We start from the raw sequence: 17,903 nt of genomic DNA, 5'->3' as shown, positions 1-17,903 counted from the left end.
AAGAAATGTACATCCATTATTCGTGCAGCCATCGTTCGTAGCCTGTTTTTGATGCACATTACCTTGACAGTCTGGTTGATGGCCTCTAAACTCTCTGACAACAGCTACCTGTCCATGCTGGTTCTAACAATACCACTTCTCGCAGAAACTGGATATACCGTCGTGTTCCGCTGTGGGAAGGAATATCTGTGGTAAGCAATTTCCAGAAGGTGTTTTGGTTTTGGTTTCAAATACTTATGTAAAAATCCAACTTATTATTTTTTTATCATTATTATTATTATTATTATTATTATTATTATTGACAGATTAAAATTTAAAATGCAGCAAAGAGGGTTTGGTTGATCCTGGCACAATCAGGCTGGTTAGGCTCATTATCATCTCAGGGCCCTTGCCCCCTCTTCACGCAGCCTAGACAGCGAATGGGCCCAGGACTTCTCCCAGAAAGCACTGCCTAGTCAAACCCACCCAGAACTTTTCGGAGAATGTGAAGACTCCCCAACACTGCAGACATCTGCATTACCCAGATCGTGAGAAGGGCTGTATTCCTGGCAGCAGGCCCGTGCCAGACAGCATGTACCAAAGGCGGTACCAAACATAAGGCACCGAGAACAATGGGGAGTCATACAACTTGGTACTATGGATGCAAGCGTGACACTTCGAAAGCTAGGTCTGCATATTTGCTATGTTTTCCCTGAAACATCGCTGGCAAAAGTGTATCCATGTGAAAGGGATTATGTTGACAAATAAATCATTATAATCTCTTTCGGCCAAATCTTCTATTTGAGGCTCAACCCTTGCATTATAAGTAACCTGGTGGGTTCCGGGATAAAATAGGTTCCCTCCCAAGGTCACGAGACAACTAACTGGATCTGGTGGTCAGGCTCCGTGAATTTGTTGATTGCATATCATTGACCTCGGCGGCGTGGTGGGTTGCTCCTAATGTCAATCATTGGTCTGTCTGTCCAAACTTAATTATTTCCAGGTTGCTATATGGACAATTGCTGGGAAGATAACATTCAAACAAGTAATGCCATAATGATTGTTTATCATATAATGGGTAGGTTTCTCGGCAGGATAAAGCCAACGGATAAAAACGATATCCGTTGGGGTCATATGCGGATAGAGATGCAAATATCAAAGGTCAAGTAGGGACTACTTTCAGTGTTTATAAACAAACATGGCTTCGCCCTCGTCATTCAGCGATCTAGTCAGAATTAACCATCGGGAATCTGGATAAACTACAGGGATAATTGCTATCATTATCAAAAGAACAGTCTAATATACTGAAAATCAGTGACTACCTGTGACGTAGCTAAGGCATTTTATAAGTTTTGGCAACTTTGGAGATATAAATTTCGAAACAATTTTGCGAGGGCACGAGGCCTAGCCAAGCGGGATCAGTAGCCATGCCTGTGCTTGTAGACCTCTGCAGATTGAAACCTTCTGCACAAATTAAAATAGTTGGATTTGGCTGAAATATGTTTGAATTTTTACCTTGTTTCGTTTCGTAGCTGTGTGTACATCTGACTACACTTCTGAACGTTATGACAGGACAGACCGACTGTCAACAATGTTTGACCGTGGCCATGACGTCTCATAGACTAGGGTTAGAGTAGCTTCCCTTTGGCAACGGGCAGTTACTCTAGCAGACAGACCGATGGATTGTCGCGAAAGGCAATTAAAAACAATTGTTGTTTTGCGTATGTGTTGCTTCGCCACTGTATAAGAAACAGATTTCAGTTGGAACTATATTGGCTACTGTCACTGTCCGACTGACACATCACTTACCCTGTGACGTAATTAATATTAATGCGCGCATTCCTGGAAAACACGCATTGTTTCGGTAATGTTTATGAGAGAGGAAAAGCGATTTTGAAGCACAGAATTAAAGAATTAGATTATAATAAAAAGAGGTTATCATTCTTGTGTGTTTGGGGATGGTAAATATCCTGTATTAGGAATAAACACTATGTATTTATACAAGGTTTATTCCTAATGCAGGATATTTACCATCCTCAAACACACTCGCGTGATAACCTCTATGTATTGTACATGAAACAGTTACCGTGTACATGCACCACATAAAACCCAAAACGGTGTTATGTATACTCTGTATACGTCATAGTGACGTTAAGCCATTGTACGTGTTACATGGCACGTGACCTGTAAGTCAATAGTATGAGGGGCTTCCACGGTGTTTTCGTATTTAGAAGGCCATTTTTTCATACGGGTATTTATTTTCTCCCTAATTAATCAATCTAAACGTGACAGCCAACTTAGTTTAATTAGTATTGGCCAAACATCTTATGTCTGTTGTGGAAACACTTGACAATACTTTGTTTTGAGTAAGCCGAGTCAGTGTGGCAACTGATATTATTCAAAGGTTATGTTAATATCATTACCTTAAGAGGATTATGATTGCAATATCGCTTGTGTCAGTAAACAGATTACCGAATGGATCATACTCAGGTGAAAGCTCTCCTGTGGTTGAATGAAAAATTAAGGCATATATTCACCAGGCTTCTATTATTCGGGGAGTGTTTATGTTCGAGGTGAAGAAAAGCAAACCAGTGTTTGTTAACCGACCCTATCATCCCATTCTGATAAATATATGACATCAACGCCAGAGAATGGTTGTCTGCCCGCACGGATTCTGCACATCAATCAGATAAGACCAACGTTGACATACGATGCGGTACATCATCTCGAGATCACTTATCCTATCAAGATTGGACTATGCTAACAGTCTGCTTATTAATATCAAACAGGATCTATGTAGCAAATTGCAACGTGTGCAGAATGCTGCTGCCAGATTGATATGTAGACGAAATAAGCGTGCACATGTCACTCCTTTATTAAAATCATTACACTGGCTTCCAATAAGATCTAGGATTGAATACAAAGTCGTGTGCATTGCATACCAGTGCTACTATAGTACAGCACCTTCCTATCTGTGTGAACTTCTTACCCCTACACCAGCCAGCACGAGATCTCAGATCAGCACATAAACTCCAGTTAAGTGTCCCTATGGTCTCACTCAAAGCATTCGTCAACAGAACTTTTGCTCACACTGCATCTGTGCTCTGGAATTCCCTTCCAGTGGAAATTAGGCAATCTCCAACTCTGGACACCTTCAAGACAAAACTAAAGACTTATCTCTTTAGATGTGTCTATGACCCTTTGTGAGGCGCTATGCGCGACTACGTAGACGGGAATGGCGCTGAAGAAATGGACTTTATTATTATTATTATTCCATTGGGTGTAATTGGATCTCTGTAAATAAATAAGGGACCATCTATTTCATAGTTGAGGAGGGGGCAAATTGCCCCACGAAATGCTTGAAAAAAAATTGATTATGCTTCAGACTGTTGGAAAAAAGAAATTGTTAGTCACAAAAAAACATTGATGCGAGACGTTACAAAAATTCCACTCTCCATACAAAATACCAGGACAACCCCATATGAATGGACCACAGAAAATCAGTGATGACACCATGTGTTTGCCTAAAAGGTAAGCATGTCCTTCCCTACCGGTAGCACCTGCTATGCGACGTCAACCTGTAAACAAACCAGACAATCAAGCGATCGATGAACCACAAACCTTGCTGATTTTGTTGAAACTAATAAAAGCGATATGTTAATTTTGAATTGCAGGGATTTTGCTGCTTATGAAAAACGTTAAGAAATAATATATTCGTTTGGAACACCGTGTAGCGCAGTCTCCGCCCAAATATTTCTTTTGTCTTTTGTGGTTGACCCCAGCACAGATAAATGCTACTAAGCTTATGATGAAACTCGGGTACTTCAGTCCATCAGCAGAAGCATCGACCCATAAAATTAATACTTTGGTGGAAAATAGCCAAACGTTATGTTTTGTGTTAATAGAGTAAATGAATACATTGTTTGATTGTGTTCATCAAATAAGTAGTTTGTTGGATACAGCTGGGAAAAATGTAAATTGTTCTAACAAATGAATGTCTAAAATTGTACACTTCAATAAATATAAAATGGTTGGCAAAAGAAAGTATAGGTCGAGTTCCATGATCGATAAAAAATAACAAGAAGAGGTTTTGTTGTAAATTATAATATAATCTAGGGAGGGGTAACAAATGATTGATCAACCACAGTTTGAATGAAATTGTGCAATCACAGGTAATGTTAGCTCAAGGTAAACAATGGTGGGGTAAGAAATTTCATTTTCAAAAGTCTGAAATGTCACAAAAAATTGTCAGACACACTACACGTTCATTGTCGACACAGTTGCCTTCAATAGCGTCTATGACCTCCAGCTGCCTCAATGCATGCTGTGATACGCCGCCTCAGTCTCCTGATGACGTGGACTGGAATCCGTTGCCACTCGTCTCTCAGGGCCTGCTGCAATTCTGGTCTGTTGACGGGAGGCTGATGGTGTGCTCTAATCTGTCTGACAAGATGGTCCCACAGATGTTAAATAGGATTCATATAGGGTGAGTGGGCAGGCTAGGGCAAAACGTCAACGTTCTGCTGGTTTAGAAAGTTCCGAGTCAGTCTTGCAGCATGGGGCCTGGCATTGTCGTGTTGAAACAATGGCCCCTGCTGTTGGTTTTGTAAGAACGGAAGCACAACTGGCTGCAACACTTGGTCTCTGTACTGCACAGCGTTCAGGTTTCCCTGTATAATCACCAAATCAGTCTTCTGATCTCCACAAATACCGCCCCACACAATGACCCCCCCCCCCCCCCCCCCCCCCCCGCACAATGGATGGACCTCTCGAATACACGCCGGAGCCAAACGTTCCCCTCTGCGTCAATAAGCTCGTTCTCGGCCATCATTTCGAAACAAGTTAAACCGACTTTCATCAGTAAACAGAACTCGACGCCAATTTCCCAATTGCCATCGACAAACCTGCCTCGCCCAACGCAGTCTCAGGCGTCGATGTAGAGCAGTCAGTACCATTCCTCGGGAAGGACGATACGCTTTGATTCCAGCAGCACGAAGTCGTCGTAGTACTGTACGTTGGCTAATGGGATGTCCCAACGCTGTTGCTGCCGTCGCCGTTACGAATCTGTTTCGCAGGTGAATGAGCCGTATCTGACCGTCTTCCAGTGGTGTTGTCACTCGTGGTCGTCCGGTTCTAGGCTTGTCCTGTGTCCTCCCTGTCTGCCTGTACCGTTGAATCAGCCTGGCTACTGTCAATGGTGTACAACCAAACCTTCTGCCAATTTGGACCTGTGTTGCCCCCATTTCGGCCATACCGATGGCTCTCTCTCTCTCTGCTCCTGTGACAGTCGTGGCATTTCTATTGTGTGTTTTCATCACGTGTGGTAATACCCTGCAGACGAACGCATCTATACAGCTAACATGCACGTGCAGTTTATGCCACAGGCGGGAAACCTGTTTCACCATTTATTTTGTCACCGCACGAGCGCCGTCAAAGGTGGCGCGTTCGGGTGAGGTGTTTTTTGGTACCTGTTCCTGGGCACTCATATTCCCAATACCCACTTTCCACAAGTTATTGCTGTTTTTAGGAAAATTACAAATTGCTAACCTATACTTTCTTTTGCTGCTTAGTTTATGTACCATTTCTCATTTTCACAGATTCATGATAATAAATAGGTCTTCTTCCATGGGGGACTTTGAGTTCACAAGCACGCTAATCGTCGAAGACATTTTGTCATTGTGGTTTTCATCCAACAATAATCTGCCACGCTGTGATTTGACTTTCGCCACTATTTTGTCTTTTTACACCCAATGGAATCTGTGACGTCAGACACTCGCGACTGATTATTCTCTGGTGTTGAAGATATATTTTTTTTAAACTATTCAAAGCGATATTAATTCCGAATTTGCTCCCTCATACGTGTTAGTGTTCTATGTTGATGGTTATTTTGACCTTCTATTGTTCCGTAACGGTTCATATTAATATTCCTATTGATCCATGATGCAACAATATGATTATTAATAACCCGTATATGAAAATATAATGACATATGTGTATAATGATGAAGTTTAGTAGTATATGCATCATAACAAAAGTCTTTCATCCATACCACATTATTAACCAACCCGATCTTGCACCATCAATAACAGTGTAAGAAACCGATATTTTAATTTCTGGTGAAGGGTGGTAGGAGTAAGCAATGATTTGTTCCTCGATAATGCATGAAATAAATTCTTTAGGTTTTACCCTCAAAAGCAATTGTTCACTTAATGCCATCCCCGATTATAAAAAGGTTGACCCTTAGATGACCTTGGCCTGTACGTTTGTTTGATACACATCACTGAATATATTTCAATAACCAAACCAGGTGGTCATGCTCTACAATCGTTCCCTTTGTGTCGGACAACGGGACATATGATGGTCGGAGTAACATATACATAAAAGCACAGTGTAATATGTGTACGAGTGTGTACATGCCCTATTGTCCAACGTCGGAAAGTTGACGTCTAAACTGACCTACCATATCGCACACGTCAGTCGTACAAAAGGGTCAACATGTGTTCTAATGAAGTTATTTCCGATAGACACTGTGCATATAATTTCGACACGTAGATACGTTTGATCCGAACATTGGATGTTAATTCACCCTTTGATAAGGGCTCCAATTGTCGTGTACTTTCCGAATGCTGTTTATTCACTGGTGCGATGGCCTTCATTCCTTCGAATCAAATATGGGAGAGTAAGTGATACGGAACAACATAAGAAAGGGCGAGCGATTACCTTAAGAGGTCATGAAGCTTGAAAATCAGGTCCATTATTCCTAGGAATAATCAGATTATTGTGGACGGACCATTGCCCCAGCATGTATAAGTTCTGACGTCGGACACGCTCGTAGTTAGTACGTTTCGACGCTCGCGTAACTACCAGACAACACAGTGTTGTGACCTAGGCGCATTTGACATGGTCTTTGACAAATTGCTGATTGCTTTTACCCTCATGAAAAAAGCATTACTTAGTAGCTAGTGTCTAGTTTGCGGAATCGAGAATACTGGAGCGGATGAGCAGAGTTTCGACATATCCTGCAGATTCAAAATGAAAATATCTTACAGACTCAGGACTTTTCTATCGTCATTATTTGTACGATTGATGCTTCTCACGCACACGTTAATAGCATGTTGGAGAGCGGCATCTTCCACCAACAATGAATACTACTGGCTGCTGGCCGCACCGATTACTTTGCAATTTATTGAATTTATGGTGATGGTCACGTTCAGGAAAGGAGTCGAAGGATTATGGTAAGCTCCTTATGTTTTGAAAAATGACAATAGTAAAACTGTTTCATTGCCATATTTAGAAGTTTGGTATAATACTAACGTCAAGATGGATGACGACTCCTTTATTCTATTACGATAATCCTTATGTCGTTTTCAAGCAAAAATAAAGGAGTTGTCATCCATAAAATGTTTTGTCATTCCTTACAGTCGTAGAAATGATAAATCGGAAATTAACCATTTTGAGTTTGATTGGTTAAGCAATAGCCTAGCAATAGCCTAGCTAGCATGTTAGCATAATGGACACCACGAGTGGAAGCAGAACTAGCACGAGGAACGAACGCTTCCTCTATTTCCCGCAAATAGTGGGCCAGAGGGTTTCGCTTTGGGCACACTTTTTAATTTGGTGTTTGGATTTTGATAGTGAAAACTTTGGTAGGTAGGTCTAAAAATAAATATATATAAATTGCATTGTACGGGATTGTTTAATCATCTAAAAGTTTGTTTTGAATGTGTAGGTGTTAAACTTGGACTGGTTTTGGGTCCTTACATATAGTTTTAACCTAAAATAACGATCGTTGGAATTTATTTTTTGTTATAATAAAACCCCATGAATTATTTTTATTGTCACCGCAATCTTTACCGTCAGCGGTATAAAATAACCTTGATTCTGATTTTTCCGATTCTGAATAACGGTGGATCTGTAAACCAAGCATAGAAATGTAAGGCGATTTCGGTTTGTTTATTATAGGTTGAGAGCCACTGTTCCAAGTTTCTTAACAATCAATTAATCTGAGGAAATAATAATCTGTAATAATTATAATATAAGTTTATCTATCTTGATTCTGTGTAAACTAGTATTATATTGATAGGGAAATTTACTCAGTTTTGAACGTATGTTATCAAGATGTCATTAGTCTACTGTTGAGACAGAACAGGTCCATGGCAGTTTATGCTTCTCGTTATGGGCGATTAAAGTAAGAACCTGGTTGGCAAAAGGTGTGATTTGGCTAATCGTGTCTAACGTGCCCCGAAGGATTTGATTTCTTGTGCAATCTCCCACTGGGCTATTCCGATTCAAACTTTCATAATTCATGGTAATTTACATTCGTCCACATGTCTTATGGCGACAAATACTTTGAGGTTTCTTTAATTGTTCAAATTCAAAGATTTCCTTCGTTTGGAATACAAATATACTTTTTCTTAGGTTTTGATTTGTAGTGAATAATCAGTACAGAAACCCTAACGTTTGGATTAAACTGAACTGGTTATTATAAAGGAATATTTAAGAAATGGCCTGATCCTTTGTGAGGAAAAAGCCTATATACTGTACAAGAAACAAAACGATCATAATGTGGTTGACCTAATTATAATGTTTACACAATTCATGTCACGATCGTGTATGTTAAGAAGGCTGTGAACGTGTATGTTTTCTTCCTTTTCATTAAAAAATAGTTTGAGATGATTTCCAAAGAAGTATTTACAATCTTAACGTCATACTTAAACACGGTGAAGCAAGTTGTTACTATCCAATTCGCAGTTTAAGAATTTAAAATTTATTGTATATATCCATGATCGGTTCCAAATCAATTTAGCGCGGTTAAATCTACAGGTAACCTAGCTGTACATTGAATGTTTATCTCCTATTTATCTATCCTCTCAAAGTTCTGAGCGTTATTCTGTACAAATAACATTATTAATATGTATTGTCATGATAATTATGTCCATGACGCCAAACATCGTATGTATCTTGTGTACATGGCCAGATGCCAAATATGGCTTGAGTCTGTCTGTTGCGAGACAGGGGTAAGTACAAATACTGTATCGACAAAGGACATACCACGTACGTTGCCAGTTTCATTTCCAAGTAATAATGATAGCTATAGCAGGAAGTACAACGCCTACTGCACTTGAAACACAGACACAGGCATATCGTATCAACATACATCATTATTATTGCTAGTAGTTTTTGCAGTAATAAAAGATTTGGGGTGATGAATGACTTTTTCGCCTTTGGTTGTTTATTGACAGTGTCAGGGGCAATTGTTTGTTTGACTGATGAGGTTTTATCACGTAATGGAAATACGGCCTTCGTAGTGCTTGCTTTACTGGCAAGTTCACAATATCCTGTATCGGTGTGTCAATAACCTCAACGATTTACTTGACACCAGTTATGTATTTAGTGAGAAAAGGTGTCAGGAAACAGGATTTTTTATCACTCACTGAATTGATGAGAAGCTACTGGTTCTATGGCGTGATACTCATCAGTGCGGTCAGGGGTTGATGGGCAAAGCTTGAATAGGATCCTTGGATGACGTACGTAGTAACAATGGCAAGGGCAAATGGAATCTCTATCGAAAACTACATGAGGTTTATCGCCTTTTGTCAGTGTTGCAGGCAGGTTATACTGGGTTCCCCATTAGGTCCACATGATTCCAACCCTGGTCTCCGGCCAAACTCTTCAGCCACAAGGGTATCTCGCCACCCTCTGTGGTGGGAACAGTATTGACCATGAACATGTCACGCTGGTGTAGGTTCCTGCGCCTTTTAATACGTTTCTAACATGAGGTTTGCGCCGACCCTGTCTTGATTATCCAGGATATGGAGGGAGTTATTTGACGCTTTTGTAAAATCTATGGAGGCAGACTCTGCCTGAAGTGAAAACTCGTACTTTCACAGTGAAGTCATCCGTATTTACAGACATCATAGTTATTAGGTAATGTCCATTTTATTCGATGTACATGTTCCCGACAGTATTCGCCCGGATGTTGGAGTTCCCCGAATATCCGGGTTTTACTGTTCAAGGTTCTGAGACGGAATTATTTCATTCATAGACAATCATAAACAATCTTGTCTCAGAGAAAGAAAGTATAGTACATTGTATCAAACACATATCTTATTGACATAAATGGTCAACGGGATTGTCATTAGTTATCTAACTTATCTGTCCCATTCTCTAACATTTCAAAGAAACAAAGATATATATATTTACACGAAACACGTAAACGTTTTTTAACATAGTGTTTGGAAGAAGAACATTAAAATAGATGAAATGTCTCACACATTATACTGGTATATACACATATATACAAAAATACATAAATATATAAGGACAAATACACGTGCATGCCTACTCACTCACTCTGTACAAATTTATTTACATACAATATAATTATACAGACAGACAGACATTTACAGACATCCACATACCAGTATTTATTATGCTTAGACAGAGGCAGACATAGGGACCCTTTATTCATATATATGCATGCAGTTTATACACTATTGTCGTAATTAATAGTAAGTGGTCGCAGAGCGACGTTATATCTTATGATAATGAGTTACGCAGACAGTGTACAGTTTTTCTTAATGCTGTTAGACGTGTATGTCAAATGCTAGCTCTTCAGTTGGCGGCTAAGAAGTACGGACGTGGAGCTCCAATAGTTGTTCTAGTCATCTGTTTAAAATTTGACAATGATGCTGTACTTCGCTGAAATAACGCCGATGCGACGTTAAATTTTGACTCACTCACTCTGTATTCAGAGGGGTAACACATTCCACAGTTTGATTGAAGATGGTATAAATGAATGCTGGTATGCAGCTGTCCGTGCATGCGGTATATTCATATGCGGTATAACTCATATCTACGCCCAGGTATTTCAGCGAGATAGAAGCTCTAAGAGCGGCATTGTTATTAATATCTGCAAAGCGATTTTTACAATGAGTGAATAATATGAATGTTGTTTTGTGCGTGTTAAACTTCACTAGCCAACTATTGGCCCAATTATTGAGAAGCCCTAGATCACTGTTTAATCTGTGTTCTGTGTGAAAAGATTATGTACTAATGGAAGTATCGTCTGCGAAAAGGTAGAATTTCTGGATTATCAGCGAGATCGTTGATGTAAACTTAAAACGAGAAGAGACCTAAGACCGAGCCCTGACGGACACTGGCTTTAGTCAGTTTCAAAATGAAAAGCTGCCATTTACAAAAACCTTTTGCCTTTTTTAGTTTATGAAGTAAACCTTTGTGCCAAACTCTGTCAAATGTTTTCGATACATCACAATACTAGTATACTATACAATAATATTCATGAAAGGTATACATTCTGTGTTACTGTTGTAATTAAACTAGACCGAGTAGTCGCAATATATGTATGCCCAATCATAATTATTAATTTATTAACATTAATCCTGCATCATAATAAATTAAAAAACTAGAGGCTGTAGGCAAGGAGACCCCGACATATTTCTTCTTTGTGTAGACATATTGGCTAGTATAGTGCGTAATATTAATGGCATAAAGGGTATGTATGTGTTATTAATAGTGAATATCATATTTCACAATATGCTAATGACACCGATTTTATTCTAGTAAAGTAAATCATCTCTTGAAGCTGTTGTTGAAACCCTGGATATTTTTGCTGCCATTTTGTGTTTAAAAATCAATTATGACAAACCCAAGTGGTATGGATTGGCTCCATGGAAAAAAGTGATTGATTTGACACATTGATTTTAAGTGGAACCCAACAACTTTTAAAGTGCTTGGCATTTTGTTCAGCACAAATGTTTCAGAAACAGTGCAACTTAACATTAAATAAAAACTGTATGAACTGTAACAAATAAAGAATAAATGGATTAACCGAATTCAAACCCCAAATGGAATAATGCCCCGATCAAATCATTATTGATTTCCAAACTTAAGTATCTGTTTTAACTCTTCCAAATCCCCCTGAAGCATTTCTAAAAGAATTAAACACGATGTGTTCCATTTTTTATGTGGAATCAAAAATCAGACAGGATAAAAAGAAAAATACTATGCTGACCCTTTCTGGAAGGTGGGCTGGGTATGATTAATACACTTGAATATGTGAAAGCTTTGAAAGTAACATGGACGAGAAAGCTTACTCTTAAAGGTCCTGAGTGGAAATGTAGTCTTATTGTCAGTTGCTCTAAATGTGTGAAGTTTAATCAACATGGATGTGGATTTCTCAAGAGAATAACCCTGGAGGGATTGCTTCAATGCCTTCAATGACTTTCCAATAAAAGTGAAAATAGAAAATGTCCAAGATTTCTTGTCTGAGCATATTTTTGATACTATTGACATCAAAGTGAACTTTTTAATCAAAACAGGGAACAAAACTGAGAGGGTTTCAATACAGGATAATCCACAGGATTTTAACAACTAACATTTTTCTCTGCAAAATCAAAGTAAAGAACTCTGATGTATGTTTATTTTGTATTGAAGCAAGAGAGTCCATCTCACACATGTTTTGGGAATGTGACTTTGTACGAACTTTCTGGTCACAGTTTATGACATGGTTGTCGGGGGATGTAATCACACTCATGACCTTAATCTTAGTAGAATTGATCATTTTTGTTAGTAAAAAAGATGTTATGACTCATGCTGTGTATAAATGTAAGACATAAAATGTCCTACCATGTTTTGTACATTTTAAGAACGATTTAAAAATGGGATACCATACTGAAAAGACTATTCATTTTAGTAAAAATGATTTTAATGAGTTTTGTACCCTAAGGGCCATGTATCATGGTTTATTCGAATAAGAACACATACTAATTTCCTCTTTGTTAGAGAAGTTATTTTTACATTAAAATGTATACAATTATGAATTAGACCTTATCCAATATGTGTCAATTGAGAGTGAATTCTGTCTTTGTGTTGTCATGTTAAGAAAAGTTTTTAAAATCCTGTATCTTGATTAGAAGTTCTACGTGTTTTGGGGTTTGGGTTTTTTTGTGGTTTTTTTCTTCTCATGTTTAGCTCTGTTATTCCCCTGGCTATATGTAACAGGGACACAGACATAAAACTATCAATTAAAAAACAAAAAAACAAAAACAACAACATATAAACGGTCATTGTGCCATTTGGTTAGTACGACGAAGGGCCCGGGTGACAATGCGAGGCGAAACCACTATTGTCTATGCCATTTCCATTATAATAGAACAAAACAAAAGCTTTGGCTTAAATATATTTGTCATGTCACATAAAGGTGCAATTTTACACTGGGCAAGATCTCCGACATTTGGACCTGACACTTTGTGGTGAGCATGTCTGCAGGAACCCACTTTGTTGTGGGTTATCATGGTCGTTAACATTGCTCAACTACGTAGACAAATGACGTTACAGTATATGTCTATTATTTCCTTGATCGTTGCAGGTTCTGTCCGTGTTTCTTCTTTTACCTACTGAGCACAGTCCCCGCTATTTGGATCCTGGAGCTGGACCGACTGGCACGGTACACGGAGATCTACGAGAGCAGCAACAGCTCCAGCGCTGAGTCACTGTCTGCAATACAAGGGGTTCGTACATCATTACATCTACACCAGAAATATGATACACTGAAACCCCGAGATCCCCGTTTTCCGGACAGTTATGACAACATTTAAAGTTTCTTATGTAACACCGCTCTCAGCAATATTCCACAATCCAGCTAAATGATGTTATTTGCACCGGGTAATTTAACCAGTAATTTATATCATCAGCAACGATACATTCCGTCAGGGTAAGATGACACGCAATAACCGAGTCTGACCACCCCCTATCAACATCCAAACTTAGAGAACCTTTGGGGACCATCAACAGTTTATTGAGTATAGTTCAGGACCTTAGATATTAGACTGCTGTCAATAAGGAGTCTAAACGGGTCTTTTCAACCATCTCAACTGATATCTTACAGTCAGGCTCGGGGACTTTGTTCATTGTGTGTCATTGTAAGGAAAGTTGCTCAAAGTATCAATCAAAGGTTGTCTCTGGCCCAGATTCGTTTTTTACAGACCGCTGTGAGATTGCTAGAATATTGCAGAATTGTTCAAATGTTTGTTTGATGTTTTACATTCGGACCAACGCAACCACTTTATGACACGATTACTACATTGTTGCAGGTATCATTACCCATTACACTGAGTCCAAGCCTCTGGATGTCAGTCATAGAACAATCCTTTCTGTTCCTCATCATCATAGGCCGATGGATACTTCCGCGAGGGGAGCTAACTCGTGACAAACTTTCGCAGCTGCTTTTCGTCTACATCGGCATGGCATCGGACATCATGGATCTATTTGTCCTGTTTGAGGAGCCCGACGTGCGCAAGGACCGCATCTACACGTACGTCATCCTCGTTCTCTGGTCCATCAGCCTGCTTCAGTTCTCAATTGTCCTAACAGCCACAAAAAGTCCCAAAAAATCTCGCCCGGCTTTGGTGCACCCTGAAGATGAGTTTGAAGAAGAAAAAAAGAAAACATGCGGCTCATGCTGTGGGTGCTTGAAAACCGAGATTTGGAGTCTCCTTCTCTCTTTTTTGATGCAAGACGGCCCCTTCCTTACGTGTCGACTGTACGGCCTCATCCGTTACAACCTCATCACCTACAGCATCATCTTCTACACCTGCAAGAACCTCTTCGTCGTCATGCTCCTGATCTACAGATTGCTCGTGCTCTGCTGCTTTGAAAACGAATCTGAGACCGACAAGGCTGCTCACAGGGCCGTGAGGAAAGCGGCAATGGTCAGGGGTATGTCTACACGTGCAGCCAATGCGCGGATCGCATTGGTCGAGGAAGACTACGCCAATGGCGGCAGCAGACGACAGGGGGCCAGGCGGAGTAAAGGTCGCAGCATGAACAGCCCAAGGACAAACCAAGGCCAAACACGCATCGTTGAAGTCGAATGAGGTTAAAGATTGTAAAACTACACTTTTCGCTTACTGATTACACCGGTTGTTTGGGCAATGTTAACGTTGTTTCCGAGTCATGGCCCTGGTAGCATATGGGCCTAGTAAAACTGAAAGATTCGCCACATTTCTTTAGACATGAAATTTGTGTATCTTTTGTGCCGTTAAATAGAACAGTGTTATCTCAAGATATGCGCAAATCTAGACATCATGGGCTGTTAGAGGTGGCCAATTGTTATTCTGGTCGTTTGGGGGCGTGTCGAAAATATTCTCAGTTTAAATTTAACATGTATATACAACCCTCAAAACAAACCAAAATAAGACGGAAGATGTGTACATTGGGCCAGCTATGGCAACAGCGAGTAACTGTTCTTTAGAGGCTGGGCCAATTGGCAGTTGTAGAAAGTTTGTTTCACGTCGTTCAAAAACACATTTGTTGTCTGCTAATTCATTTTATGGTGCATTATTAAACTAGCAATTTGAGATTTCCGAACTAACAGAGATATTGTCTAGTTTTCTCGCACTTTTTACAATGTCTATACCTTGTGTAGGCTGAGGACGTGGAGCTGTACAAGCCCTTCTGTCTATAAGGCAATGCTCCTGGTCTACAGATTGTCCGTGCTCTGCTGCTTTGAAGGGCTGTGGAGAGAGCGGGACGGAGCCTGTCAACAGTGCTATCTGTAAGGCAATGTGTGTCTATGTATATATACTCCTGGAAAATGTTAAGCACACCCTCTTGATGGTTTTTATACATCCAGAACTTTCGTACATATTTTCGAAGTAACTGCATTTGACAATGTTGTGGATAACAACTTCTTTATTTTAATATAATGGCGACGTTTCGGTATAGATCCTTATACCGTTATACGGTTGTCATTGATAAGAAAGGAATTATAAGGATCTATACCGAAACGTCGCCATTATATTAAAATAAAGAAGTTGTTATCCATAATTTGTGTCTACCTTGTTAAGGTTGCATGATTAGACAACACATTCGGATTTTCACTATCGCGATCTCGCTCTGATTGGTTGGATGAAAGGTCTTTCTGACGTGACTGGCATGTCCTCAGATCTATGAGTGTATAGCGGTAGCCGTAGCAAGAAAGCAGATGAAGCCATTGGAAGGGCGTTAAAAAACTACAGTCATGAAAAGTGACAGAGCATTAGATGATTGTCATTGGTTGACGTGTTTCAATATGAGTATATCACGTTTTAACTGAACACAAATCTGTTTCGTCAGAAAGGCTAATTCGTATGGAAATATATTATCCGCGTGCATATATAGACCATGTGTGATAGCGGGATATTTGTATAACAGAGACAGTTTAGATACTTGACTCAAGCAATTTTATTTTATTTTATTTCCTGGTTTGTTTTCAAGTCTCTATTCACACTTCCTTACTCGGGGGTTACAACGTGCTGTAACCTGCCTCGGGTACCTGGGTGCCGGAGCAGGGACGTCCGAATCAGCAGTACACTGTTATATTTTCCGTCCATTCATATTGTGATCCAGATCTACAGTCCCGCTTAATATATGCTTTATAGCGCCTTATAGTTCTTGATGTTTTCGCTGACTAAGCACAACTGACAGACGCTGATTATAAGTTGCGTTTTGGCCTTTTCTACAAAATGTTTCTTTTTCGTTTGAAAAAGTAACCTAGAAATATTTTGGGTTTGTTTTATCGATAAAGCAACGATTACTTAGGTCACGCCCATTAACGGTATTCTGTTTCCTGATTTGTTGATAATAGCATGGACAGGGCTTGCTGAATGCCACTGATTCGTACTTTTGTGTACAGTTTTTGTTTTTGTATTTTTATGATTAAATATGCAGTCTGTGAAGTTACTATTGTAGAAGTATTTATTTATAAGGATTGACTTCAATATGTTTTTGCGTTTATGGAGTAAACATCGGTGTGCGCACATTCAGTAACATATACCATGTAACATATAAACATACAGACAGCCTCAGTGGTCTAGTGGATAAGGCGTCTGTCCCCGGCCGCGTCATTCCAAAAGATGGGACTTGTTGTTACCCTGCCTGATGCTCGGCATTCGGGAGAACTGGTCGGCTCGAAATCCGTAAACTGTGTCTGATTGGGTTATTCATGATAAACTGCTGCTAGGTGCATAAAATTGGCAGTAGTCCGGACTAGTACAAGCACACAAACGCACCTGCGCACACGCGCAGACGCACATACACACACACACACTTCGCTATATAAGTACAATTATCGTGGACGCGACCTTAAACCCTATTTCACTTCATCTATACGTCACACAGACTAGACATGGTACCAACCATAACGTCTTCACTCACGCTGGACATGGCATCAACCATAACGTCTTCACTCACACTGGACATGGCACGAACCATAACGTCTTCACTCACACTGGACATGGCACCAACCATAACGTCTTCATCTACAATGGACATGGCACCAACCATAACGTCTTCACTCACACTGGACATGGCACCAACCATAACGTCTTCACCCACACTGGACATGGCATCAACCATAACGTCTTCATCTACACTGGACATGGCACCAACCATAACGTCTTCACTCACACTGGACATGGCACGAACCATAACGTCTTCACTCACATTGGACATGGCACCAACCATAACGTCTTCACCCACACTGGACATGGCATCAACCATAACGTCTTCACCCATACTTGACATGACAGCAACCATAACGTTCAGCCAGACTGGACATGACAGCAACCATAACGTCTAAAATCACACTGGACATGGCACCAACCATAACGTCTAGAATCACACTGGACATGGCACCAACCATAACGTCTAGAATCACACTGGACATGGCACCAACCATAACGTCTAGAATCACACTAGACATGGCACCAACCATAACGTCTAGAATCACACTAGACATGGCACCAACCATAACGTCTACACCCTTACAAGTTTCGGCGCTCTTTTCACAAATTATAAATATGGTGAACTATCTCCTTATTTCTTTTTCCCCTAAGAAAAGAGTAAAAACGTTGAAATGACTC

General features: G+C 40.0%; 1 protein-coding gene across 1 annotated transcript; it reads left to right on the top strand.

Annotated features, from left to right (window-relative positions):
• Window positions 1-7,011: 7,011 nt before the first annotated feature.
• Window positions 7,012-14,876, top strand: LOC139469246 (transmembrane protein 26-like). Its single transcript, XM_071251383.1, has 3 exons — window positions 7,012-7,214; window positions 13,370-13,511; window positions 14,094-14,876. The coding sequence occupies exons 1-3, from the start codon at window positions 7,012-7,014 to the stop codon at window positions 14,874-14,876; spliced, it is 1,128 nt and encodes a 375-aa protein (XP_071107484.1).
• The last annotated feature ends 3,027 nt before the right edge of the window (window positions 14,877-17,903 follow it).

Source organism: Haliotis cracherodii, unplaced genomic scaffold (genome assembly GCF_022045235.1).
Source record: "Haliotis cracherodii isolate W230 unplaced genomic scaffold, xgHalCrac1.p SCAF_2, whole genome shotgun sequence".
In the NCBI taxonomy this organism is placed as follows: Eukaryota; Metazoa; Mollusca; class Gastropoda; order Lepetellida; family Haliotidae; genus Haliotis; species Haliotis cracherodii.
The sequence above is the reverse complement of the archived record's forward strand: the minus strand, read 5'-3'. Positions and strand labels throughout refer to the sequence as shown.

Excerpts from the sequence above, each read along its gene's own strand:
- LOC139469246 (XM_071251383.1), top strand. The coding sequence starts at position 7,012 with ATGAAAATATCTTACAGACTCAGGACTTTTCTATCGTCATTATTTGTA. Across the intron at positions 7,215-13,369 it reads AAAGGAGTCGAAGGATTATG|GTTCTGTCCGTGTTTCTTCT; the intron begins GTAAGCTCCTTA and ends TGATCGTTGCAG. Across the intron at positions 13,512-14,093 it reads CACTGTCTGCAATACAAGGG|GTATCATTACCCATTACACT; the intron begins GTTCGTACATCA and ends ACATTGTTGCAG.